This window comes from Ursus maritimus, unplaced genomic scaffold, assembly GCF_017311325.1.
Source record: "Ursus maritimus isolate PB19 unplaced genomic scaffold, ASM1731132v1 scaffold_22, whole genome shotgun sequence".
Classification (NCBI taxonomy): domain Eukaryota; kingdom Metazoa; phylum Chordata; class Mammalia; order Carnivora; family Ursidae; genus Ursus; species Ursus maritimus.
Genome location: NW_024424675.1, coordinates 37,335,193 through 37,361,958, shown reverse-complemented (window position 1 = coordinate 37,361,958; position 26,766 = coordinate 37,335,193). Strand labels below are relative to the sequence as shown.

The 26,766-nt window shown below is 53.6% G+C and overlaps 1 protein-coding gene and 1 long non-coding RNA gene across 5 annotated transcripts in view; one reads left to right on the top strand and one right to left on the bottom strand.

Moving 5' to 3' along the window:
• Window positions 1-4,366: 4,366 nt before the first annotated feature.
• The window catches only part of RIPOR3 (RIPOR family member 3), a 73,925-nt gene continuing 51,525 nt past the window's right edge, over window positions 4,367-26,766 (top strand). For 2 of the 4 annotated variants that reach the window (XM_040638466.1, XM_040638465.1), the window contains exon 1: window positions 4,369-4,600. In XM_040638466.1, coding sequence (XP_040494400.1) covers window positions 4,598-4,600 — 3 coding nt within the window. In that variant the 5' untranslated portion in view covers window positions 4,369-4,597. Of the gene's footprint in view, window positions 4,601-26,766 lie in introns of all 4 variants that reach the window. The other 2 variants (XM_040638467.1, XM_040638468.1) reach the window with 2 other exon arrangements.
• On the bottom strand, window positions 6,727-19,226 carry LOC121104621. Its single transcript, XR_005836978.1, has 3 exons — window positions 19,101-19,226; window positions 18,294-18,970; window positions 6,727-6,958 (listed from the first exon to the last, which is right to left on the bottom strand). It is a non-coding gene; the product is annotated as an uncharacterized LOC121104621 (long non-coding RNA).

The following is a 26,766-nucleotide window of genomic DNA, read 5'->3' as shown; positions in this document are numbered from 1 at the left end:
ACGGCTATTTAACAGGAGCCAGACAGGGTCTGCAGACTTGCCGTGTAACGTCTTGTGCTTCATCACTTTGGGATCCGGGTAAAATGCAGGGTCTCATTTGGGAGGTCTGGGGTGGGGTCTGGGACTCTCCTAACAAGCTCCAGTCGGCTGGGCCCCACACTACACATTAAGAAGGAAGGTATTGTTTCACCCAATCCTCTGAACATACTCTTGAGGCCCTATAGTTATTCCCATTTTACAGAGGAGGATATGGAAGCCTGGAGACGTCAAGTGACCTGCCCAAGGTCATACAGCTGGGAACAGAGGAGCCCAGACTGGACTCCAGGGCCTGAGTGCTTACCCAGCTCTGCCCCAGTAAGGCAGTGACGGTGGTGCCAAGAGGGCCACGATGCCCAGAGTGGGGGCTCAGAGAAAGCTCTGGGAGAATGTGCCTCTTGGTTGGGTGCCAGCAGGTTAAGGGTTAAGGAATTAGCCCGGTGAGAGCCAAGGAGGGTGGTGAGAGAAGCCTGGGGGGAGAGAGTCCCCAGCTAGGGGACTAGGGGACCCGCAGGACAGGGCTTGGCACAGTGAAGGCCCTCAGGCTGTTTATTCAGCCAGAGAGGAGCTCTGCGGGGGCACAAACGCTGCCGTTTGGGGCCTTACCCTGAGGGCCCCGGAAGGAAGGTTCTCTGGAAAGATCGCATAACCTTTCTGTTTACTCATCCTTCCCTGGTGACACACTTCCTTGGGGCATCCCCTTCTTCTCAAAGGCACTCACCCCTCACTACCTGGGCTGCCATGAGCACTTGGTTGGCTCTGTGGGTGTCTGTTTACACATCCGTCTCCTGCGAGAACATTTCCTCCTTATTCATCTCTGTCCCCAAAATACACGGCCTGGCATGTGGGGTGACGGAACCTGCCCCGCTTCCATAGTGAGGACGCTGTGAGGGGAGGGGAGCATGGATATGCCGTACTGTCTGGAAGGTGTGTGCCCGTGGAAGCTGTAGTGTGGGTCCTAGGGCAGTGGGTAGTGGGATCTCCCTGCCAGGCCACCTCTTTGCCTAGGGTCCCCCAAATGCCCACAACTCAGGCACCACTTTGACCACTCTGGCCATATTCGTCTCCGGGGGCCCCCATGTACTTAGGATTTTCCTGTACATGGATTTCCTTTTTCCTCTAACTTCACTATGACAAGTTTCCAACCTGCACAGAAGTTGGGTGAAGAGCATCAAGAACACCCGTGCGTCCCTCCCCCAGACCCACCAAGTGTCAGCGTTTTTGCCACAATCGATCTTTCTCCATTTCTCTCTGGACCTACGTGTTGAAAAAATAGCATGGGCTGATTTTTCTCTGGGTTCATTAAAAATGTTTAAATAAACTTTGGGGTGCCTGGGTGGCTCAGTTAAGCGTCTGCCTTCTGCTCAAGTCATGATCCCAGGGTCCTGGGATCGAGTCCCGCATCAGGCTCCCTGCTCGGTGGGGAGCCTGCTTCTCCTTCTCCCTCTGCCTGCTGCTCCCCCTGCTCGCACTGTCTCTGATAAATAAATAAAATCTTTAAAAAAGATTTAAATGAACTTTAACATTTAGCCTAGTTTTCGATTCCTGACAAAGCTGCGGAGAAGTGCAGGGAAGTCTTACGCACCCCACACCCGACCTTCCGCGGTACCGCAGTGCAACTGTCCCGACGCGTGAACCCGTGTGAACACGTTACTGTTGACTCTACCCCACGTCCTACCAGGATTCTGTGCATTCTCCCCTTACTTGGTGGACTATTAAACTTTAAGAGAGTCAAATAGGAAACTGTCCACGGAAAACCATGGTCACTTGCCAAACACTGTTCTAGCCAGACGCTGTTGGTTTGAAGGACCTAAGCCTGAGGCCTGCTTTCTCGTTAAAAGGAGACATGAGGAAATGTTGGAGACGTGGTCAAGTCAGGAGGCACTTCCTCACAGAGGCTTCAGCACTGTGTCGGGCCCAGTCCCTACAGCTGCCTTGGAGGCCGCCCCGTGGGAGCCCTGCCCCGGGCTCCCTGGGCCACACGCTCTGACAGCTGGAAAGCCACGCCTGAGACCACGGGGCTCCAGACCCGGAGCTTCCTTCCGCGCAGGAGGAGGGCGCCGAGGAGCTGGGTGCCCCTGGCTCTGGGCTGCGGAGCATGTCACCTGTCTTCTATACCGTAGCTCCCCTCGCTCAGTGCCCAAAGCCAGCAGGCATGTGACAGGTGAAGAATTTCATCACTAGCACGGAAGGAGCACCTTGCATGGAACACAAGGTCCCCGTGCCTGTCGTGTCCATGTGACGGGGGAGGGGACTGTTTAAATGGCTCAGTAGCGCTCTCTCCGTAAGGCCCCGACTTGTTCATATTCATCCCTGGCAAGTGTTTCTAAATGGTTTTCATGTTCTCTGAGTTAGAGTAGGTGACGCTGTTTCCTGAAACCAAGTCGGCACTTTTCAATACTTTCCTTTCTGATATGTATCTGCTGTTCTCATTTCCAGGAGACCTAAGCCCCCGGGGGAGGCACTCGGACAGCTCTCCTGCTCTTGAGGAATCCCTTCCGTGACGAGTCACTGCTGGTTCAGGGGTCCCACATCTAAGTGGGGGTGATCACACCTGACTGTCTGGAGAATTGCCAGGCTCACCCCTCAGCACGGCTATGACCTCTCCGCGGACGTGCTGGAGAATTCTCTGAGTCAGTCCACGGGGGCGCGCACTTGGATGACATTTTTTCTGCACCCCGGTGCGGAGGAGGAAGCTGCTGGGACATAGGAAATAGATGATTCCAGCTTCGCTTTTCAAAATGAAACCGTTACAGGTGAGAGCACCACCAGTATACAGTTTTGCCTCCCTTTTTCCCAGAGGTAATGACCCAGTTTGGTTTCAATCCTTTAAGACTATTTTTCAGGCTTGACCTGTGTTTCTGCAGTATCTCAGTTTTTGTGTGTGTGCATAGGGGAGGGTTACACCACCAGGATTATACCAACGATCTCATTCTGACCCCCTTCTCACTCAATCATGGGTCTTGGAGACCCACTGCTGTTGTCACCGACCAACTTAGCACATTCCTTTTAAGCCCCTGCCTGGTAAGCCCTAGCGTGACCCTTTGCATTCTGAGTAACCAGTCATTGTTTGATGGGTGTTTACATTATTTTCAATTGTTTCCTATAATAAACCTTTTTTTTTTTTTTTTTTTTAAGCAACCCGCTTAAGTGTGAGTGCCTCCCTCGGCACATGCCTGAGTTATGTTCTGGGTGGCGGCGTATGTGCTCATTTCTGGTTTCCAAGGTCTTACCAAATGACTCTGCAGAGTGTGTGGTGTGTGTTTGGGGAGGGGTGTCAGTTACTATTCTTTGGGGCTGTTTATTCCTGGTTTCTTGTCTGCAGTGGCTGCAGGGTGGAAGGGAGCCAAGGGAGAGAGAAATTCATCTCTAGGTGTTACAGGCTGGTGGGCTCCGAGGGGCCAGGCCTCTCTGCCCCGGTGGTCAATGGGGGCTTTGTTCCGGGGCCATCCCTGAGCGGAATCCCAGAGTTGATGTGCCAAGGTGACAAATAGAGCCGTTGGCGTGTCGTGCCCGGACCCCACCCCCTGACCGAGACACCAGCAAGTTTGCCGGAATCGCACATACAAATGTAACAGGGGTGGCAGGGGTGAGGGGAAAGCCTGAACACATTAGGTTGTAAAAAAAAAAGGAAAAAGAAGCTGACCACTAACTCTAAAGACGTAAAGGGAAAATGCCCAGCTAATTCGCACCCCAGGAGAAGTGGGAGGTGCAGAGGGGACAACGGGGCTCAGGGGAAACCAGGACCACAGGAAGCGGTGTGTGGACGATCAGATCCGGACAGGACAGACGGAGGGGGACCCATGGGGCAGAGGGAAGAAAGGAGGAAAAGGAGAAGGAGTGAGGAGGGGACATGAAAGTGGCAAGGTAGGAAGAGGAGGCAGAGGCGGCAGAGGGAGGGCAAGGCTGTGTCCCTGTCTGTTTGTGATTAGCACACAGCCGGCGCAGAATGGAGTAAACAGAAACTTCCAGGCGTCCCCACTCCCCCCTCTGAGGCGAAGCAGAAATCAGATGCTCCGTGATTAATCGTAGAGAGTTCAGGACAAGACCACAAGCGCTGTGCGGACTTGAAATTAGCTGCCTTTTACGGTCCCCTTGCCAAGATGGGAGTGGGGGGTGGGACGTGAAGGGGTGGGGGCCCCGCCTGCTGGGGGCCAGCATGGAATTCTCCCTGGCAGAGCTCAGTGACACTGACGGGCAATCGGCTGCGTCCAGAGCAGCAAGCAGCATCCGGGGAGAGCGGCCGGCCGGGGGGCCCAGGCGGGCTTCCTGGAACCCGGGCTCCACGGCTGCCTGCACCCGGACGCAGGTCAGATAAGAGGCCGGCCGTGCTATCAGAGCCCGGCAGCGCGTTGTCCCCCGGGCCCTCAGCACCACAAGGAAGACTGGGGGACAGTGGGCTCCTTGGAAGCAACCTCCCGAGGGGCTAGTCTGGACGGGCTTCCCGGAGTCCCAGCTCGACTTCTGCAGCCGATGAGAGCTGCCGCTCACCTCGGTGACAGAGAAACCCAGGCTGCCTGGATGGGGATGCGTACCCCGGCCTGAAGCCCCGACCTGCTTGATGGTGAGTGAGGCTGGCGTGTGGACCAGACGCGAGGGAGGTGAAGTGTGAGGAGGCCAGCACTTGCTCGCATGCCGCCCTAGAGCTCCCCGGAGAAGGGAGCCTGCGAGGGGGAGGGATGGGATTGCAGGGGCTTGCTGTGTGGCCTTGGGCGAGTTCTCTCCCCTCCCTGGGCCTCCATTTGTCCATCTCTGCAATGGAGTGGTTGGAACTCTTTAAGGGGCTTTTACTGTGACTGTGTTTCTTGTGTATCTGCCATATGCCAGGTGCTGTGCTAGGCATTTATGAAACTTTAGCTCAGGGAACCTCCATGAGCCTCTGGTGGGGCAAGTATTATTACCGTCGTGGTACACTGAGCAAGCAGAGGCTCAGAGAAGTGACTCGCCCAAGGTCACACAGCTGGTTGGTGGCAGAAACCAGAATCAGATCTCTGTCTTTCTGACTTGACTTGCCCTAAACTGTCCATTTCCAGTAGTCTATATTCTTTTCTAAGATTCCATGATCTCCTTAGGAAGCCGGGGTTCAGGAGGAGGGGGTGTCGAGGGGAGGATTACCTGTGGGAGGCAGGCAGAGAGGTCAGAGAGAGGCAGCGAGGAGCCTTCATCTCTGGATGGGCAGGGGCACGTGTCCCGGGAAGGGGCTCCCGGCGGGAATGAAGGGTGCCCGATGCCACGTGCTGTGCTCGCCACCCTGCTGGAGTGGGCTCCTGGGGACGGGAGAAGATGGCTAACATCAGGCAGGGGTGGAGAGAGCTGGGCGTGGGGAGAGTGGCACATGCCTCTACTAGGTTTTGTTCCAATTTTATTCTGCTTTTCCAAAAATCTGTTTCAAATCATTCTGGGCCCCCACTGCTCCTCTGGACGAAACAGAATTGTGAAACACATACAGCGCTTTCCACACGCCTCCCCCGGGGGGAATCACGTATTAATATTATCGGAGGCTATTTGCATACACAGCCCCACAGCTGTGGAAGCGGCAGCCAGAGATAAGCCGCAGATCGGGTCAGCGAGTGTCTCCCTGGCACGGAGGAAGTGGAGGCATGTTACATCCGAGGGCCCGGGAAACACAGAGCAGGGCCCAGGCAGGTGGGAGATCCCTCGGTGCCAGGCACCTGGGCAGAGCTAGAGATCCCAGCACCCAGATGTGGCCTCCTCTTTTCTCTCCTCTTGGAAAATTCCACCCTGCAGCAGCTCTGTACTGACTCAGGCCTCCTTTCCTTTCGGGGATTGGCCCAGGCCCTCTGCCTTGGGCTGGAGCGGAGACCTGAGTGGGGGTCCCGGGGCCACCCTTGCCCAGTCCTGGGCACACCGGGACGATTGGTCATCCTACCCACTTCTGCCCTTGATTTTTCTTGTGACCTTGACCAAGTCACCTCCTATCTCTGGGCCTCTGTTTCCTCATCTATAAAATGAAGGGATTGTTTGAGGAAATCTCTAAAATCTCTTTGCGACTCAAAAATTCCGTGCGTCTGCTTGGAGGGCACTTAAGTTCTCAACAAGCTTAGAGAAGACGAAGGTCTCCCACGAGCCCTGCCACCCGGGAAGGCGCCGGAGGAGGCGGGCACGAAGGGGGCTTGAAGAAGGGACTGAGAGCCTCGTTACTGACATCAGTGATCCCAGGCCTTTGGCCCCGAGAGCTTCTGAGGAGCAGAATGGACTGCTTTCACGGGGAGTGACTTCACCCGGGTGCGAGCTGGCCAGGAAGCTTACCCACTCTGCATCAGCAGCCCCCCCCCCCCGCCGGGCCCTCCAGTTCTTTCTGGGGAGCCGCGAAGCAGTGGCTCACATGTGCCCAAACTGGGCTCTTGCCCTGCTTGTCCTCTCCTGCCTCCTCCTGCCTCTGCCCCCCTGAGACTCTCAGCGCCCCCGGCCTTTTGGTGCCTGAGCTGCTCTGGGCTCTGGGCAGAGATGGAGGGACTCGCTTCCTCCCCAACCCGGGACACTCTTTGCCACCTGGTCCCTACACTGTGGCGCGCTGGAGCCAGCATGTCCCGGCTCTTGAAAGCCAATGGTCAGACCGTCAGAAATGCGGTGAACGTGTTGCTAAACAGAGCCATTATTAAAAATTAAATTTCGCAGACTTATAATCAAATCGATGATGGTACAAAGGTAATGGGTACTCACTGCTCATCCCTTCCCGTGTCTGAGGACATTCCGCTGCTCCGGAGGCTCCCGGGGCCACTGCCGTCCGCGCCGTCTGGTGGAAGCACATTCGATAGTCTGCTGTTGCGCACCTCTCCCCAAGCCCGCGTGCGGTGACCCCAGGCTGGTGGCCTGGGAAATCGGCCCCAGTGGGAGTCCTTACACCATGGGAACCGGTAACAGGACGACTCAGGGCTCAATTTATGGTTTTGCTGATTGTCTAGAGTTGAGGGAAGAGACAGGAAAAGTTAACGATGCAGATTAAGCATAGAAGTGTGTCCCCTCTGTGGCTGTTCCCTTGTCAACAGCCCCCAAAGGAAGGTCGTTGCTCACTTCGTTGACAGACTACACTCTGTTGTATCACTTTTGTCTGGATCCTTAAGGTAAAGGAAGATACCCACCAGCCTCGAGCTACCCTCACTCATCACTTGTAAGCCTAGGCTGACCCCAGATACAAGGGCTGGGGGCCAAAATCAACAAACCCCTTCCGCGTGACTTAGTCGAGTATGTATGAAACTTACAAGGGGGTATTGTAAATTTTATTTTTATTTGTAAATTGTGTGCTGCACGTCCTTACACCAGTACAATCTATGGTAAACCTGTGTGTGTGTATGCACATATATTCGTATGATACACACACACACACACACACACACACACACACACACACACGTGCTTTGTCTCCCCTGGAGTGCCAACTGCTAACCTTTCCCAGCACACCACTGGTCCCACAGCACACACGCTTGTGCCCAGGGTCTCAGAAATCCTGGCATGGACCGTCCTCAGCCCTCACCCAAAGGGAGTTAGACTCCAGGCACTGAGTCTGCAGCTTCCCCCTCTTGCCTAAAACATACCAAACAGCCCAATTCCTCAGTCCCATTCTGAGAGATGGAAAGGATGCAGAGACTGTGCTGGGTAGGAGATGTCATCTACACAGGCCGCATCTGGGCCCCAGTGCAGATGGCGGCGGCCCTGGGCTCCTCAGCACCTTCCCTGGCTCTGCGTGCAGGGGCATTTCTGGCGACCCATCAGGGGCAGCTCCCTGTTAATTCCATCCACTTAAAGTCTTGCTCCTGCCGTACTTTATTTTCACGTGCAGAGCATAACTCTCTACCAGAAACGACATCTTGGAATAAGTAGAAGGAACAGCTAAGCCAAACCTATAGGAAAGTTAAGACACCTTTCTATTTTTAGAAGCCCTGGGAGCCAGGTGGGCCCTTTCCAGTTCTCCCAAGCCAGCGAGCAGCAGAGGAAAGTATTTCCCATTCCTGAGCTCCGTCTCTTTCAGCCGAGGCCAAGCAGGAGGCCCAGGTGGGGACGCTGGCTCAGAGCAGCACAGCTACAATGGCGAGAATGGAGGCATGCTCGCAGCACTTTTAAAAATAATTACAAATGGGTTTTATAATTATTTTGTGTGCTCGGAAGGGTGATCCTGAGTCTGTCTCAGCGGCTCCCACCCTGGGCAACCCCTGTTAAGAGTCAGGTGTTTATTCTTCCAGACCATTCACTCATTCTTCTTTGCACCTTTTTTTTCTTGTAATTTTAGTTTTCACAACCGAGCTCATTCTATACATTCTCTTCTGCATCTTCCTGTTTCCACTGGGTAATATATCCTGAGTGTTCACCCACGTGAGCTCATGGAGATCTAAAACATTCCTTTCAAAGCCTGCATATCACAAGTCCCAGGAGGCTGGAAGAAGGTATCTATTTTGTGATAGCCGTATCTCTATTTCCTAGTCAGGTCTCCAACTTTCTTGACCCCAAAACACACAAGTAGAACCCAGCTGCTTCCATCTTTCAGGAAAAAGAAATCCTATTGGTTTTCCCTTCAAGCTGTATCTGGAAGCTCACCACTTTTGTCCCCTCCCTTGCCCTTACCCTGGTCCAGGAGGGCATTTCTCTCTGGGCTGTTATAGTTGTCTCCTCACTGGTGTCTGCTTCTCTTGCCTCTCTCACCCAGTGGGGTCTTATTAAAATGAAATCAGATCCTGTCCCTCCTCTGCTCAGAACACCCTCCTGCCTTCCAGTCCTGGGCCCACCTCACCCAGAGTAAAAGGCCAAGTCCTCACCACGCCCGCAAGGTCCCGTAGGATCTGGACCTCATCTCCCCTGCTCTCCCCCTTGCCATGCTTATTATTCTCAATTGTGCCAGGCACAGTCCTGCCTCAGGACCTTTGTGCTTGCTTTCCCCTCTGCCTGGAACACTCGTTCTCCAGATCTCCACATGGCTCATTCCTTACCACTTACCATCATCTAGAATACTGTATTATTTGTCTTTTCTTAAATGTCCCCTACTAGAATGTAAGTTTCCTGAGGGTATATCTATCTATCTATCTATCTATCTATCTATCATCTATCTATCTATCTATCTATCTATCTTTTTCCTTGTTTTGTTCAGTGTTATATTCCATAGTAGGCACTCAATAAACTTGTAGAGATAGCTGGTTTGCTATGTCGCCAAGAGTGACAAGGCAGTCAGAGCTTCTGGGAGAACCATGAACTAGGGTCACCAGGAATCTCCAGCCACATACTACATTTATGAATGCCACATTTCAATAACCCGTGCCAACACACGCAGTGGCCCTTCATTTGCATAACAATGAAGGCAGTGGAACTGCAGGCACATCATCGGCTCTCAAACCAGCCCTGGCCCAGATTCTGCACTCTGACGTGGCTCTTGCACTCACCCCTCTTGTCTGTGTCAGGTGGGGTGGGAGGGCTGGTAAACAACACCATCTCCCACACTAGAGGTCGTTTTTTTTTTTTTTTTAAGATTTTATTTATTTATTTGACAGAGAGAGACAGCCAGTGAGAGAGGGAACACAAGCAGGGGGAGTGGGAGAGGAAGAAGCAGGCTTATAGCGGAGAAGTCTGATGTGGGGCGCGATCCCATAACACCGGGATCACGCCCTGAGCCGAAGGCAGATGCTTAACGACTGCGCCACCCAGGCGCCCCTCCCACACTAGAGTTCTGATATACTGGGAGTCAGGCAGGGTATGGGATCTGTTGTGGGATCTGTTGTGGCCAGGCGGCTGTCACTGTTCCGTCCCTTGAACTGGCTCTGCCACCCCTGCTCCACCCATGCTCCTCTGAGGAGCGTGCCCGGCCCTGCCTTCCAAATGAGTGAGGGGAGGGGAGGGGAAGACCCTGCAGATGCAAGCACATGGAGGAGGGCAGACGCGTGCCCTCCAAATGCACCACGGAATGCCCCCCCACCCCGTCCCAGGACCAGACAGTCCTATGCCTGATTAAGAGCAGAGGGAATGGCCAAAGGCCTTGCTCACTTGCTCAGCAGCCCCCATTATATCCCGGGTCCCCAAATCCTGGTCCAGAGAACTTTCCTCGAGATTTATAAAATAGACCTCAGGTAAAAGTGAATTAATCAGAGCCTCCACAGGACACACTGGAAGAGGCTCCTGAATGGCCCCATTCACCCTTCCATCTAGCAGTCTCACCACATTTATTTATGAAATAAAACCCCCCACAGAGCCACCCCCCAGCCTGGGAACTAGACCTTTGACAACTATCTACACCTACCTACATGCTTCCCCTGCCACGGTAGCCACCATCTTGAATTTTGTGTTTATCTTTCTGTGGCTTTTAATTTATTTTTAGGTTTTTGTTTTTGTTTTACTTTTTTAGAGAAACAGAGAGAGAGTGTGCATGCATGTGGGGGAAGGGCAGAGGGAGAGGGAGAGAGAGAATCCCAAGCAGACTCCCGGAGGAGCACGGAGCCCAACACAGGGCTCGATGTCACCACCCTGAGATCATGACCTGAGCCAAAATCAAGAGTTGGGACTTAACCGACGGAGCGACCCAGGTGTCCCTTTCTATGGCTTTTTTAAAAATTGTGGTAAAAGGTACATGAAACGTACCATTTTACCCTTCTTAAGGATACAGTTCGGTGGCATCAAGTACATTCTCGATGTGGGACAACTGTCCTCACCATCCGTTTGCAGAACTGTTTCATCATCCCGACTTCCCTTGTTTAAAAAAAAAAAAAAAGTATTTATACCTAAACGAAAGACTATTGACTTTTACTTATTTTTGAACTTTATAAAAAGATCTGTGTTGTCTTGTGGCACTTCTGTTTTCATAAAGCGTTCATCACTAAAGTTCATGCCCGTGGCTGCACGCGGCTCCTTGCTTCCTCGTCGTCCCCCGCTACACGCTGCTGCGTGGTGAACCGCAGCGTGTTTCCCACATCTAGAGGCATCCGGGTTGTTTCCCACCTGTGCTTGCTGTCACAAGCGGCCCTGCTCTGAGCATCCTTGCACGTGTCCTAGTGCACACAAGCTGGCCTGTGTCTCCTGTGTCCACCCGAAAGCGGGACTGCCGGGTTGTGGACAATAGCAAACCACGTCCCAAACTATTTTCCACTGTGCTCTGCCAACTCACATGTGCCCTCGACCATGTGGCATTCGTCTGATGGCTTACTTTCTGCCACGTGAATGAGTGGAATTTCCCCTGGATCGCCACCGTCACCGCCGTGGACAGACCTGGCTGCCGCTCGCTGCGTATCTCCAGGTCTAAGAATAGCCGAAAGCCTTGAGCGAGCCGCGGGTTCGTGATGGCTCCCATCTTTGTGGGAGAGCTGCTCCTGGAGGGGACCCGAGCCTGACGGCCCCACGACAGGAAGGAAAATATGGAGAAGCGTTTGGAGACCTTGCCCTCGTAGCATTGATGGCTCCCTCCTCCCCAACACCTGCCTTTACTTAGCCTGGTTCTCACAAGTGTGGGACACAGAGTGACAGGGGTAGGGACAAATCCTCACTCGTGACAGGTACTGTTGCTCACACGGTACGTGTATCGTTGTTAATCCGTTCAACCCTCAGATCCCACAAACGGAGGCGCTCTTAGAGGCCCCACTTCGCAGATATGGAAACTGAGGAGCAGAGAGATGAAGTAACTTTTTAAAAAAATAGATTTTATTTATTTGAGAAAGAGAGAGAGGGATGGAGGGACGGTGGGCAGAGGGAGAACGAATCTGAAGCAGACTCCACACCGAGTACACAGCCGAACGTGGGGCTCGCTCCCATAACCGCAAGATCACGGCCCGAGCCAAAACCAAGAGCCGGACGCTGAACCGACTGAGCCACCCAGGCGCCCTGAGAGGTTAAGTAACTTGCCTGAAATCCCACAGGCAGTAAGTGGCAGAGATGGGGCTGAATCCGGTTTGTCTGGCTCTCTCCAGAGGTTATGCCACCTCTTTGCAGAGCCTAGGGGTTAAATGTCACAAACTCTTCAGTCCTACAGACCTCAGCTCAGATCCTGAATCCCCTACTACCATGCTGTGTGACTCTGGGCAGGTTACTTCAACCACTCTGCACCTCTAAAATCGCAAGAGCTCTCTTTTCTAGAAGCTTCATTACATATTTTTTGTGTGTGTGCCTTGTTTCTTCTTTTTTTTGAAAGATTTTATTTATTTGAGAGAGAGAGAGAGAGTGCACAAGAGAGCACAAGTAGTGGGAGGGGCAGAGGGAGAGGGAGAAGCAGACCCCCTGCTAAGCAGGCAACCCGATGTGGGACCCGATGTGGGACTTGATCCCAGGACCCCGGGGATCATGACCTGAGTTGAACACAGATGCTTAACCGACTGAGCCACCCAGGCTCCCCTGCCTCTTGTTTCTTGTTGGGTTGTATGCCTGTTCCTCAAATTTCCCATGCTCATATGCCAGGGCTCATCCCTGGAGCTGCGAGGGGATGAAGTCCCCCCAAACCAGTGCGTGGGGATGGGGGCAAGGGTATCCCAAAGCCAACAGCTGCTTCTAGGAGGGGGGAAGTGGTCCTGGGCAAGAGGAGAGCAAATGTCCACTCCAGGCTGGGCTGCTCTGGGCCAATGACCTTTGTGACCATCTTACTGCAAAAAAGGCCGAGCTGGCTGAGCGGTAGCCTGCGCGGGCCGCCTCTGGTCTCGCCTGGGGGAGGCGGGCGGCTGTGCATGGGCAGCTGCACACAGCATGTCTGGAATACCTATTCCAAAGGGTAATTCCCAGGGATAAAGTATGTTTATACTTTTTTTGGGGGAAAAATTCCATTTCTGTTGCCAATTAGTTCTGCTTGAGAACAGCTTTTCTCAACACCAACACGCTGGCCGCCCAGTCTTGAGTTCTGTTGATTAGCTCCAAAGTGGGGAAAAAAGTAATTTCTTTCTTTCCTTCCTCCACCCCCAACCATGAAACCCGGCTGTTCGTGATGAAAGGGGTCCTGTGGATCGTTTAGTTTTCCTTGTCATGACTCCAGGAAAGGCTATAAAAATAATCAGTGGGCCCCGCTGGCCGTAATTGACTGTAGAGAGCAGTTGGCTACCACAGCGTCTGAGTTATCAGAATCTGTTGCAGACGCAGGAGACTTCAGTCAAGCCCCTCTGATTACACCTGCTCCCCGCCCCCCGGCCAGCGCTGGCTGGAAAGTGCTGGAGGTTGTGCGCTTCTCCTCTTTCCCTGGTTCCGGGGAGTTCCTGGAGGAGGGAAGAAGCGGGGAGGCAGAAGGCAGGGTGGTTGTGACGCGTTCTGCCTGCACCAAGCCCCAGCTCCATCGTGTAGCCGTGAGCCTTGGGCCAGGGACCTGACCTCGGGGTGCCTCTCTTCCTCATTTTAGAGTGATGATAATGGTCCCTCCTCCTGGGACTGATACAGGATCTAATGAGTTGATGCACGTGGGAGAGGCTCAAAGCCTTCATAAACGTCAGCTTTTATTACTCAAAACCCTCTCGCTCTTCCCCCGTTGACACCTGAGTCCTATGTGGTCCTGCCAAAGTACCTCGACCTAGTCCCCGGCTGATGGACTTGAGGTTGGTTCCAATCTTTTATGATCACAAATAATGCTGCATTGAATAGCCTGTGGCTCTGTGTACCCGCCCCTCCGCTAAGAATGAGAAACGTGCGGGTGTAGGGTCAGCCCTGGCCTGGCATGCGGACAGGCCTGTGGGAGGCGGGGTCAGGCTCTCCCCAAGCCGGGCAGGACGGATTCCTCCCGAGGCCTTCAAGGGAGTGAGGTGCCAAGCGGTGAGTTTCAAAAGGTTGGGGCCGGGGCCATGCAGCTCCCAGGTTCCTGGCAAATGTCCTGAGGTGGGTCTGAGGAGAGGGAATGTGCACCATGCAGGTTCTGCCGATCCTCTGCAATCCTCTTCCTCCAGGAAGCCTCCTGGGATCTGGACTCCGAACACCCTTGACTGTCTCTGCACTGATTTAGCACCAGTGGTATACCCAGGTCCCCTTTGGGAGGCAAAATGCACGGTGACTGAGAATCTCAGATGTGGAAGAAGGCTGGGTTTGGTCGTAACTTCTCAGTGCTCCCACCCACGTAACCCCTGCCCTCCCGTGTCCTCCTCTGCTTGGGCGGGATAATGATCATAGTGACGCAACACCTTCTCAGGAAGGTCTTGGGAGGCCGTAGTGACGTAACACGCTGTGACATGTGAAGGGTCTGACATCATGTCAGGCATGAGAAATCCAAGCTTGTGTTAGGAACGTCTCGCTACGGGCGGGTCCAGGTCTCCCCGCGCTGGGCTGTGGGTCCTTGCAGGCAGAGCGTCTCATTTGGAGCAGAGGCTAAAGGGAGCCCAAACTCACTGTGTGGCCTTGAGCCAGTCGTACGCCCTCTGAACTGAGTTTTCTCTCAACAGTGGGGTTCTGAGGACATTATCTGGCGGGTGTGTCGTGAGGATTCAGAGAGGCAAAGCGCTCAATGCTCCTGGATCTACGAATGCTCAGTACGCGGTGGCGACATTGTTCACCAGCAGTGGTAACAGCTGCATATAGCCTCCCAGAAACTGGCACAGCATCGTGCACGCAGTTGGTGCTTAGTGAATACATCCAGACTCAGTGACAGGGTCAACTCCGCTTGTTATGAAGTGCGGTCTGGGAGAGGCCGTGTTAGAGGGACCCATTTCTCATGTCATTGACCCCTCGGGACAACAGAGAAAAGAGCCCCGTAGGACCGTATCTGTACTTAGGACATCCGCTCTGCTTTGTGAGCTGAGGGACTGGACTCAGCGCCCCCATTTTACAGATAAGAAATCCAGGGCCCAGAGGAAAGGGGAGCTTCAACGGCCCCCCCACGGCATGCACACAGCAGTACTCACTTGTCCTGACTCTGTGCAGTGGTCTTCACCCTGACCCTCTGCCCGGCGCAGGAAATGGACCTCAGGGGTGAGATACAGTGTCCCTCCGTGGCCAGGGCCCTTGCACATTTCTGACATTTTTGTGTCCTGGGACAAAGGGTGAACAAACTCACATGAACTGTTCTTGTTTCCTGGTGGAAAAACACTCCTGACCCAGGGTGGGGGAGCTTGGCCGTGATGTACGGTTTTGCCTCCATTCTGCCCCTCTCCGCCCTATCCTAACGACTCAGCAGCAGCGATCATAGCAAATCCAGATTGCAAAAATCCAGGGGTCACCCTAGGAATTGTTTGTGGGTACTGCATAGGCCAGAGGGCTCCCTGCACCAGGGGTGCTGGCCCCAGGGGGCCAGCCTCGGCTGCCGCTGCTGCTACCCTTGCCCTGAGCAGGTGAACAAATGAATAAGAAGATATCGCTGCCTTCACGTGGCCTTCTTCCTCCTCAAAGGACACCAGTCATTGGCGTTAGGGCCACTCCAATCCAGTGCGACCTCATCTTAACTAGTTTTGTCAGTAAAGAGTCTATTTCCACATAAGGTCACACTCCTAGTCTCTGGGGAGACATGGATTCTGGGGGGCCAGCGCGCCCGGTAAACAGCAGCTGTTCCTACCGCACCTCTTACTGCAGGGTCTGTGCAGCACCGACAACCGCCGGGCACTTTTCTGTGCTCCGTTCATTCCCTCCCCCGCTGAGCCCTCTCTACAACCTTGTGAAGCGAGTTCTAGGATCATCTCTGCTTGAGGCCGGAGAGGTGAACTGACTTGCGCGAGGTCACACAGCTGGTAAATAGCACATCTGGGAGCAAACCTTTTCTTTCTGACTCCAAAGCTGGCAAGGTTTTGAGACCCTCCAATCCCATTCCAAGGTCTTGGAGTCATTGTTCTTTCTTTCCCAGAATCCCAGCCATGCGAGCTATGCTGTCTCCTGGCCCACACCTCCCTCCACTCTCTCCAGACACATCTCCCCCAAAGAGGCTATAAAAAGGCGGGGGAGGGGGGAGGGGGGCTGGATCTTGTTTTCACAATGGCAAACACGGAGTTGTGTTCTGCCTGGGGTCGCCGGTGCCCAGCTCTCCTGCGGGCAGGAAGCTTGCGACCCCTGTGTGTAAGACCATGCCAGACGCGTACATTTCATCCTTCACATCTGGTAACATTTTAGGAGTCTTGGGCTTACAAATTGAAAAATGGTCCATTAAGGTGTGATTTATTCGTCACCAAGACAATGTTGTTGAATGCTCGCAAAGTGATTCACTCTGTCGGTCCACAAGCCCCAGCTCCTTGGGCCAGGCCTGGCGAAGGTCTTTGCAGGCAGGATGAAGCTGTTTCTCTGACAGCCAGGGGAGAGCAGGGGCCTGGTGGGGCCGGAATGGAGCCTGACAGAGACAGATGAGCGTGCTGCCAGACGATGTATGGCAGTTTACCTCTTAACACGCCTGTGTCGCGGCCATGGAAATAACTTGCTTTGGCTAATGGGAGACGTGTGCAATCAGGAGTGTCTCAAAGCCACGAGCTTGGAGCCATGAGGAAGGATTGTAATTTCCAACAACCGGGGCTTTGGGGCCAGGAAATAGCTGCTCTGTCAGCAGAGAGAGCCAGGAGCCTTTTCCTAGCCAGTGAGCAAGTTGGAGGCCCCTGGGCAGATCAGGGGCTCCCCAAGAACAAAGCCAGTCTGCAGAACTTTGCCTCCCCCCCCCCCGGGGGTGGGGGGAGCGGGATGGCAGATGTTAGGAGCTGAGAAAGTGGCGAGCAAGTGTGTAGGAGCCAGCCACATCACTGAGAGCACCGCCCCAAAGCCAGACTGCCTGGGTTCAAATCCTGCCTCTCCCACTGACTAGCCAGGCCTTAGACAGCCCCTCTGCAAAACAGGGATTCTAACAGAACCTACCTTGGGGGTGTATGGGGGTTTCCTGAGCTAGTGGCACAGACAGTGCTCATGAATGCTAATCATTGTTATCATGCTGACATGGTGGGGCTTGCTGGCGTACAGAGAAGAGCCAAAGTCAGGACAAGAGAGAAACGACGATGTGCCTTCTGGCTGTGGATCTAGGGGCAGGCTCCTAACTTGCTGGGTGCACACAGTACAGGAGGCTTCTCCCAGTCCCTGGCCCTCAGGGCAACTGGGAGACCAGTGCCAATGTTGGCTGTCACCCAGCTTGGCCAGCCCGTGTGCCCAGAATCCAAGAAGTGGGATTAGCTTCAGTGGGGAGGACCCGGAAGGAGGACTGGGGTTACCACAAGCCACCGCCTGCCACAGGTGGGCTGCCCATGGGCTGGCAACCTGTCTGCATGCCTGTGGACATCAAGGGTCTGATTCACATCCCCAGCTCAGCAGTGAAAGGAGGACAGACAATGGCCTTGTTGTCCCTGTGCCCCTTCTGCCCAAATGGCTCCAACCTCAAATGAGATGGGGGATGGATATGCTCATCTCTGGGCCCTTAAAACTGAGGTGGGAGTTCAGAGGTGGGCAGCACAGTGGGTCCAGCTCAGGTTTGGAGATCACACAGACCTGGGGCAGGGAGGGCTGGACATGCATCCAAATGGAAAGTCTGTTCTGACTTGGAGTCAGGCACTTGTTACCATGTGAAGGCTGAAGCCTGACTCCTCCCCTCTATCCCTGTATCTCCCAGGACTGACTGCCCAGGAGCCGTGGCCAGCTCATGGTACTCATGCCAGCTGGCTGCGGCTCTCCCACGAGGGTCAGTTTCTAGTGCTATCAGATTCTGCGGCTGCTGGCTTGTTTGTCTCCATGGAACCAAGCCTGGCCAGCTTTTGGGCAACAGCAGCCCCATGGGGAACATAATCCATGAAGAAGGGATGGCAGAACCCAGTGTAGGGATGGCCGCATGGAGGGCAAAGGATGCTGGGCGTCCTGACTGCCGGCAGCTCTGAGCACTGGTCCTTTATTTTAATTTTTAAGTAATCGCTACACCCAATGTGGGGCCCGAACTTACAACCCCGAGATCAAGAGTTGCATGCTCCACGGACTGAGCCAGCCAGGTGCCGCTGAGCTCTGGTCCTTTACAGCCCCAGGAGAAATTCGCTGGGACAAAGTGAGGGTGGAGGTGGGGCTTCGCTTTGGTGAAGGACCTTCCTGGGGGTTCCGGCTGGGCACTTGGCCTTGTGGCAGCTCCCCAGTAAGGACTCTCCACAGCCTCGCTCTGCCCTACCCTTCGGGCTTCATTTCCTGATTCTGTAATCTCCCTGCTCCAGCCAGTTGTCCCATTCATTCGTTCATTCTCTTGGTCCTCACGACGAACCCAGAAGGTGGGCGTGCAGTTATTGTGTCCCGTCCTAGCTCAAGGAACACACGTAAAGTTAAGCAGCTGGTTCAGGAGCACAGAGCTAACGAGGGGCTGGATTAGTTATCCACCGCTGCATAACACACGAACCCACAACTCAGTGCCTTAAAACAACACATGTCCATGATCTTACTGTTTCGGCAGGTCAGAGCGCAGGCGCGGCGCTTCAAGGTGTCCGTGGGGCTCCACTCGCGCGTCTCGAGGTTTCAGGGTCAGGATCCGCTTCCCTGTTCGCTCAGTGGTGTGGGCAGGATTCACGTCTTCTCAGGGTGGTGGCCCTCCGTTCCCAGTCACGGGGCCCTCTCAGGTACGGCAGGTCACTTTGGCACAGTCAATCCGCCAGGAAAGTGCATGTGTGCGGGGGCGCGTGCGCATGCGCGGGGGCGCGCGCGTATGTGCGTGTACGCATGCGTGCGCTCAGGTGCCTAGTGCGCCGGTGTGCATGCGTGCGGGTGCTCGTGGATGGGGTTGAGTCACCGATGGTGGAGGTGGCGTCACATCACTTTTGCCGCTTTCTCTCCATTGGAGCAAGTCAGTGGGTCCGCTGGCACCGAAGAGGGGAGTGAAGGCCAGCCGGCGGCGGGACCCCTGTCTGCCCCCCTCCCCGAAGGAAGCCGGGAAGAGCTCCTCCTCCCTAATCCCAAAGACGGGGCCCCCTGACCGCCACCACTCAGCCAGGCACCCTCAGTTATTTGGGGGGCTGTTCGTGGCGCCCCTAGCGCATTTCGGACAGGTGCGGTTCCGCCCCCAAGAGCCGCAGGTTGGTGACGGACCTTGAGGCTGCCTCTTTACCCGCAGCATCACGTGCCTCTGCAGGAAAAAAAAAAAAAAAGTCTTTTCATTATTTCCTGTAACTGAGCTGAGATTTCTCACAAACCCTAGTCCCAGGGCCACAAGGAAGAACACTAGATTTAGTCTAAACTGGTCAATTTAATCTGACCCAGTACTTGAGATCTTTAGGTAATGTTGGGTCTCAGATTTCCTTCTGTTCCGTCCTCAGCCCCTCCAACGTGGCATGGGGTCTCCAGCCACGTCTCTTGCCCGGGATCACTACTGGCCTCTGGCACATGCGGCTAAAGCTGGCGGCCGGAAGAACACATGCTCTGGGCCTGGAGCCCTGCCCGGCTGACTTGTCTCTTCCCTGGCTCAGAGCCCTTGCCTCCACCGCATCTGGCCCCTGGTGTGCCGGGGCTGTTCACCACCCTAACACAGTGTCCCCTTCCCCCGCCACGAAAAGGGACATCCTGGGTCCCATCCCAGCCATGGGAGGACCCCGTATAGCCAGGGAAAGTGCAACACTGGGGAAGGCCTCTTTCCTTTCAACCTGGGGCATTTGCACGGCCCCCCTAACTTAAATTGGTGGGCAGCAAACTCAATGCAGCTTCCCGTCAGGTCCCAAGAGGGTCAGTGCAAACCCCTGCCTTTGGAGCAGGCTCTATTTGTATTGAACAAACAAACAAACAAACAAACATAAATAAATAAATAAATAAATAAATAAAAGTAGCTGATACTCAGAATGCTTGTAAATATCAGAGTCTACATGAAGCACTTCACACACTAACTCACACATTCATAGCAACTCTGTGAGGAAGTATTCTGCATCCCAGTTTACAGATGAGGAGACTGAGCCACAGAGACATGAAATAATTTGTTCTGGGTCAGAGAGCTTTTTTCTTTCTTTTTTTTTTTTAGATTTTATTTATTTATTTGACACAGAGAGAGCACAAGCAGGTGGAGCGGCAGGCAGAGGGAGAGGGAGAAGCAGGCTTCCCACCGAGAAGAGAGCTGGATGCAGGGCTCCATCCCAGGACCCCGGGATCGCGACCCGAGCTGAAGGCAGCTGACTGAGCCACTCAGGCACCCCCGGGTCAGAAAGCTCTTAAGTGGCAGAGCTGGGATTTGAACCTAGGTAACCCTGCATCCCTACTCTGCACCACCACCCTCCTCTATGCCCCTGTGCTCTCTGTGCTGAAACCAAGAGAGGGGCAGCAGGATGTCCTCCCTTCTTCTATGCATGCTCTCCTTCTGCCCTAGATAGCAAGCCTGGGGTCATGGGTGAAGGGAGACCTCTATTTCCTAGACAGTTTGGGAAAGTACTATGCCTTTGTTATGTTAGTTGGCACCTAAAGGACTTTAAAAAAAAAAAATGTTTTCTCATGGTGGTGGCTTTTAAGTCTACTGTCTTGTGGCAAAATCTGTTTTGATTATGAGGGACTGACTATTGCCACGATCCTGCTCTTTGTTCCTCTGTATGAATGCACATCGTCCCCAGGCAGATGGGTATCTGCGGACCAAGGGGAAGGACTGTTTACCCAGAGAGGCATAGAGGAAAGCACAGTCATACTCTTCTTCTCCTTTTTTTTTTTTTAAAGATTTTATTTATTTATTTGACAGAGATAGAGACAGCCAGCGAGAGAGGGAACACAAGCAGGGGGAGTGGGAGAGGAAGAAGCAGGCTCATAGCAGAGGAGCCTGATGTGGGGCTCGATCCCATAACGCCGGGATCACGCCCTGAGCCAAAGGCAGACGCTTAACCGCTGTGCCACCCAGGCGCCCCCATACTCTTCTTGTTACAGAAATTATCACACACTTAATTAGTGGGAGTCGCGGTAAATGTGCTGAAGGAGAAACATTCAGAGCAGTGAGTGTGTAATAGTCGGCTTCATATGCTCAGGTGCCATGACCAAGTACCATGGACTCAGTGGTCAGAGCCTCCGCCATAGCTCCGTCCCTGCCAGCAGACTCTGGGACCTGGGCAGAGGGCCAGCCTCAGATTCCCCACCTGGGGAAGAAAGAGCCATCCCTCACCTCTGAAGGGATGAAGCAGATAGGTCTCCAGAGGATGGCCAGGCATGCTGACAAGGCGTGATGTCGGACCCCCCCAGGGCCGAATGATGCCGAAGTTCTGAGATGGCTCTCTCTCTGGCTCTCTCTCTCTCTCTCTCTCTCTCTCTCTCTCTCCCTCTCCTCCACCCTCCTTCATTCCCGCCCTGGTCTAAGCCGATCTAAATGAGAAAACCACGAATACTCATACTATGACTACTCCAGACTGTCAAGCTGCGTGCAAGTGTTAGAATATCCAATTCTCAGAAACAACCCAACACGGTGGTATTATCAACCACATTTTACGGAAAGCTGAGGCTCAGAGAGGTGAAGCAACTTGTCCATGATGACACAGCAAGAATGTGGCAGACTAGGTTTTGTCCCTAGGTCTATCTGACATCAAAGCCTTCGCTAGACTTCCATTGCTGCTGTGCCTTTCAGGTTCCTGAATGGGGGAGGAGGGAGGGAGAAAAGAATTTGCCCCAGAAAAAAACTTAAAGAGCCAGACTCCAGAGAGGCCCAGAGCTGTTAGTCCCCTGTTGTGGTCCCTGCCTCCCCCTTACCGTGGAGGAGCCGGGCCAGGAAGCTGAGCTGTGTGAGGATATGTGAAAACTTACAACAGAAGGCCATTCTGAAATGTTCTAGGACAGGCAGGGAAGTTTACTCTGGGGACAAGGTGGAGAGGTTCCAGTCCATTTAACTGGAGGAGACGGGGTGGGGCGGAGGGATATTAATGTTGCTAGTTGATGGTTAATGTTCTCTCCCGAGGGTATTTATGATTTATGCCCAGGTTTTTAAACAAAATTCAACCAAGCTAGATTCAGTGTCCCAGGAAGCTAAGGAGAAAGCATTCATGAAAACAACGCTTTGAGGGGGATTAAAAAGATATTCCAGACAACTTGCCCCCTTTTAAACACTACTTGTCCAAATCAGAGGCTGTCTTATCACAGGGACCCCTGGCAGGTGTCTCCCAGGTCTCTGCATTTGAAGAAACTGGCATCTTTTCTCTGCTTTCTAGGCCTCTTGCCTTGGCTGGATCAAACGGGAACAAAAACAAAGTCCCGAATGTTCTCTCTGTCAAACTAGCCAAATCCATTTTGGTCCTCTTTTTGGGGCCTGACTGGGAAGAAAGAATCTGTGTGTTAGGACTCCGTGAGTTCTAAGTGATGAAAGCCCGATTCATACTGCGTAAGCAAAACAGAGAATGCATTGGCTCCTGTACCTTAAAAATCTAGAATTAGATTCAGTGTCAGGTGTGGCAGGATCCAGTGGAGTGGGTGGGAATAAGGGATCGTAGGGCTGATTTTCAGTGACCTGACCTGGTAGAGATCACCTTGGCCGAACCCATCATGGTGGCTATAAGGATGTGGGGGTCTGAATGGGCCTCCATGGTGGGCACTGAAAAGGTAAGGGAGCATTCACCATGAGAAGCCTGTGGTGCTGTTAGAATAAAGGTCAAATCAACAGAGAGATCTTCTTAAGTTTCGTGTGATCCCATGAGACCTTAAGACTCTGAGCCATTTCAAGCTTTGAGGAACTTTACAGAGTACCTGGGTTGGGTTGGCAACTATGTGACACCAAATATACCATCCTTCCCATCCTTCAGTTCGTGGAAGACATTGCTAATCGACCACAATACCGTTTCCAGTGAGCCCGAATACGGCCTCAGAATCCATCTCAACACTACACCAGAAGCAACCTGCATCCACCAGCTGGTGGTAGAACATGAGCCAAGACCGATCTGCAATTTCTCTTCTCAGCCCACGGAGATAAGAAAACAGAAGGTAGGAACTTAGTGACCGGCCCTCCTGGGGCAGCCTCCTTTCCTGTGGCATTCTCCTGATTCTAGCAGAGAGAGGAGGTCTGTCCCTTAGTGGAGATTTCCACTCCCGACAGCTGCTGCACATGGAAAACAAACAGACTTGAGGTCAAAGGAAAGACGGAGAGCTTAGCCGCTGACCTCTCTCGCTGAGTGCTGTCTGGAGCTGAGTGCAGCCCGGGGGGCAGCCGGGCAGGGTGAGGCGCAGGGAACCTACCGGTCCATCCACAGACATCTCAGTGAGCTTTTGGAGGCCCTACCTTAAAGGCAAGAAACCCAGGTAACGTGTTCTATTAGGCTCACATTCTCAAATGGGGGTGATGCTGACGTTACTCCCTCCTGGAGATGGGGGCAGGGTTGTCTTGGAGCAGAGGACACATGGCTGGCCACCAGTCTAGGAAAGCCAGAAAGTAGAGAGAAAGCTCCAGCACAGCTATCACGCACCCAGCTGGGCCGCACCCAATCAGAGGAAGAACAGAGGTGCCCCGAACCAGCTGATGATTTGACTGGAATAAGGTAAGCGGTGTCCTGACCCCAAGGAGCCTATTGTGACAGCTATGATATGTGGACTTCATGATTGTAGTGGGCTGACATGGAGCTTGCGGTGCTAAGAGCATTGATTAATTCAAAGTCACAAGACAATCCTATAAAGTAGGTGGAGTTATCCCCCGGGAACAGACACCGAACCGGAGGCTAGGAGAGAGGGGACAGAGCTACCCATGGCCAAGCGTAAGGGCAGAGCCGGGCTTGAGGTCAGGTCTGCCTGAGCCCAGTTCTGACGGGCTGCGCTCCACAGGCTAGCAGCCGCCGTGAAAAGGCACAGAACAGGGTATGTGAGTCGCTGGAGAACCTTGCTTCGTGCAAGGTGCCAGGTGGGAACAGAGAAGCACGTGGGATTCCTGCCCTCGGATCATTCCCAGAAAGGATGGGGTGTGCACTTGGGGAAATGTCACCATGGAGGCTGAAGAGCAGAAACAAATCCCTGTCATGACTCCCTCTGTTGAGCTCATGGCCTGCAGACAGGTGTAGTCCACAGTCTAGAAACTTCTGGGCTACCACGAGCCCCCCAATGCACAGGTGAGAAAAGTGAGGCTCAGAAAGAATCGACGTCCCCCCAAGTCACACCGCCAGTGAACAGGGACCAGAAGGAACCCCATGGTGGAAGCAGCAGGGCATCGGAGAGGAGGGTCCTGGGTGGACTCTGGATGGAGAACCACCATGTGTGCCGGGCCCCGATGCCCACAGCTGTTCCCCTGGGGCCGGGGGCGGGGGGGCTGCCGAGATTATGGCAGCACCCGTCATGTCCCTTACCCGGGCTTGAACCCCGGCCCAGCGCCTGCCTGGCCCTTGAGAAGCACCCCATTTCACAGATGGGGCCAATTACAATTGCTTCTTTCCTTTTGGAAATTTACTTTTAATTTCTCTGGCTTTCCCCTTCTTCGGGGGGTCTGGTCCTCATCAAGGCAGCCTGTCTGACGACAAAAGCAGATGCTCCCAGGTAGTCTGGACACACCCACGCCTCCGGTGGGTCTGGCCGAGGCCGGAGGGAGAGTCAAGTTTGCGGCTAACCCTCCTCAGCAGCAGTGAGCTCCTTGGAGCCCCTGGGGAGGGGGGCCCTGGAGGGGCTGCTGATGACAGAAGCAGCTGTAGGGGAAATGCCGCAGCCAAAGCCTGCCGTGGCCAGAGCTTCGCTGCGGTGAATTGGAGATGGTGCCCCACTCGGAGCCATCAGACGCCGGTGCCCATCCCAGGGCCCCCACTCACTGCCAAGCCCCTTTGCCTCGGCGAGACTCAGCACATGCCCATCAGTGCCTTCAGCCCTGGGTCGCTGCCTATCCAGTGAATGCTACTTGTCCCTAGTGTTGGCTAACCTCACTGCGGACAACAGCTGTGCTGTGGGGGCCCGAGGGAAACGGAAGACATATTTCTGCCCCAGCCCCTGCCTGCCCCTTCTCTCCCAGGCCCCTGACCTGCCCTCAGCCTCAGGAGTTCCCGGCTTCACCCTTTGTCCAGGACCTTCAGAGAGATTCTGATAACAGTAGTTTTGAGGCCGAGAAGGGGTCGTCGTGAGGACAGCATGTCCCTGCAGCAAAGTTCTAACCTCCTGGCCCCTCCTCCAAGTGCTTCAGACCAGAGAAGGGGAACTCGTCCACTTGGGACATGCAGAGACACTGCTTCGAATCCTAAACTCTGCCAAAGGGCTTCTGCCTGCTTTGGTGTAGTCTGTTCGGTTCTATGTTATAAATCTCTGACAATTTCAGGTAAAAATGGGACACGTTGGGAGGTTATAGAGATGTTCTTTTTGGTCATAAAAAAAATGGAAACTCAGAAAAACCCAGAAAACCTAACAGAAGGAATTTGAAGAAAGATTTTTGTTGGCTCGTGTAATGGAAAAGTCAGTGGTAGGGTGGGTTTCAGATAAAGTTTGAGCCAGCTGCTCAACACTTTCACTGGGAGCCAGAGCGCCACAGTGCCTACCCCTTTACTACATACGTCTGTGTGCTTATGCCCCCAGAAAGGCCACCCCCACCCCAAATATCCACGACCTTTCAGCTCAAGTCTCTGCACCTACTGGAATGTTCTTCCATGCCTCTTGGTTCACATTCTTTCGGGAGGGAATCTGATGTCCGGGTTCATCCCTTTGGACCAAGCACCAGAAGTCTTATGCTTCTGGCCAGTGAGTGAATGGTCTCTCCAGGGCCCAGTGTCCGAGGCTCGTTCAGATAGCGGTGGCCAGACCACAAGGGCCACAGGCCTGTTCCACCTCCGTAGAGGCAGGGTGTCTGAGAAGGGGTCACGGACCAGTCGGCCACCCTGGTATCTCCCAGAGAAGTCGGGACTCAGCCCCTGCAAATTCTTCCCTGGACTAGAGGCTATCTGAAGAGTGTCATTTTGTTCTTAATTAGTAACTTCAGGAAAACTCTAAGTTTGGTTCTGGTTACAATTTTTTTGCCTCACTGTTTCCGGAGGTTCTGTTTCTGGTTCATTCAGGCGGAGAAATTCAAACTCGGGCTCTGCGACGTGTCCCCATTATTTCAGTGAGTCCCCATCACCCTCGGAGGGCCGCTGACAGGAGGCAGGGTGGCTTCTCCAAACAGACCTGCATTATTTTATTACTTTCATACCAGGAAAGAGGCCTGAGCTTCAGAACAATGTACTCACGTCATCAATTAGGCTGGAAGAACTTGTTTGGCCAAATTTAGAACCCACAAAGAAGGTCAGAGAATAAATTTAGAACTGAACTCTGAACCTTGAGGGCCAGCCCGGCATGGCTAACATTGCCTGCCACCTTGAGTTGGGCTGGTCTCCCTCCAACAGATCTGTCCACAAATTCTTATAGCATAACATGGGCCCGAAGAGTCAGACCCAGCACCTAGGCCTGTCTCAACTGCTTATAAGCTGTGTGACTCTAGGAATGTGTTTAACCTCTCTGAGCCTTCCTTTCATAATCTTTTAAAGAATGGTGGGGGGGGGGTTAATAAAAACATCTACCTTACAGGATGTTAGGAAGATTGATTAAGACTTTTTTGCTCTGGTAAAATACACATAGCATAAGATTTACCACCTTACCCATTTCAAAGTGGCGTTAAGCATATTCATATTGCTGTGAAACCATCACCACCATCCACCTCCAGAACTTTTTCATTTCCCCCAACTGAAACTCTGTCCCCATTCAACACTAACTCCTCAATCCCCTCCCCCAGGCCCTGGCTCCCACCATTCTACCTTTTTTTTTTTTTTTTAATGATTTATTTATTTGAGAGAGAGAGGGAGAGCGAGCTTGGGCACACAACCTGGGGAGGATCAGAGGGAGAGAGAGAATCCCAAGCAGGCTCTCTGCGGAGAGCAGAGCCTAAGGGCCGGGGGCGGGGTGGGGTGGGGCTCGATCTCTCGACCCTGAGATCACAACCCGAGCCACCGAAACCAAGAGTCGGATGCTTGACTGACTGCGCCACCCAGACTC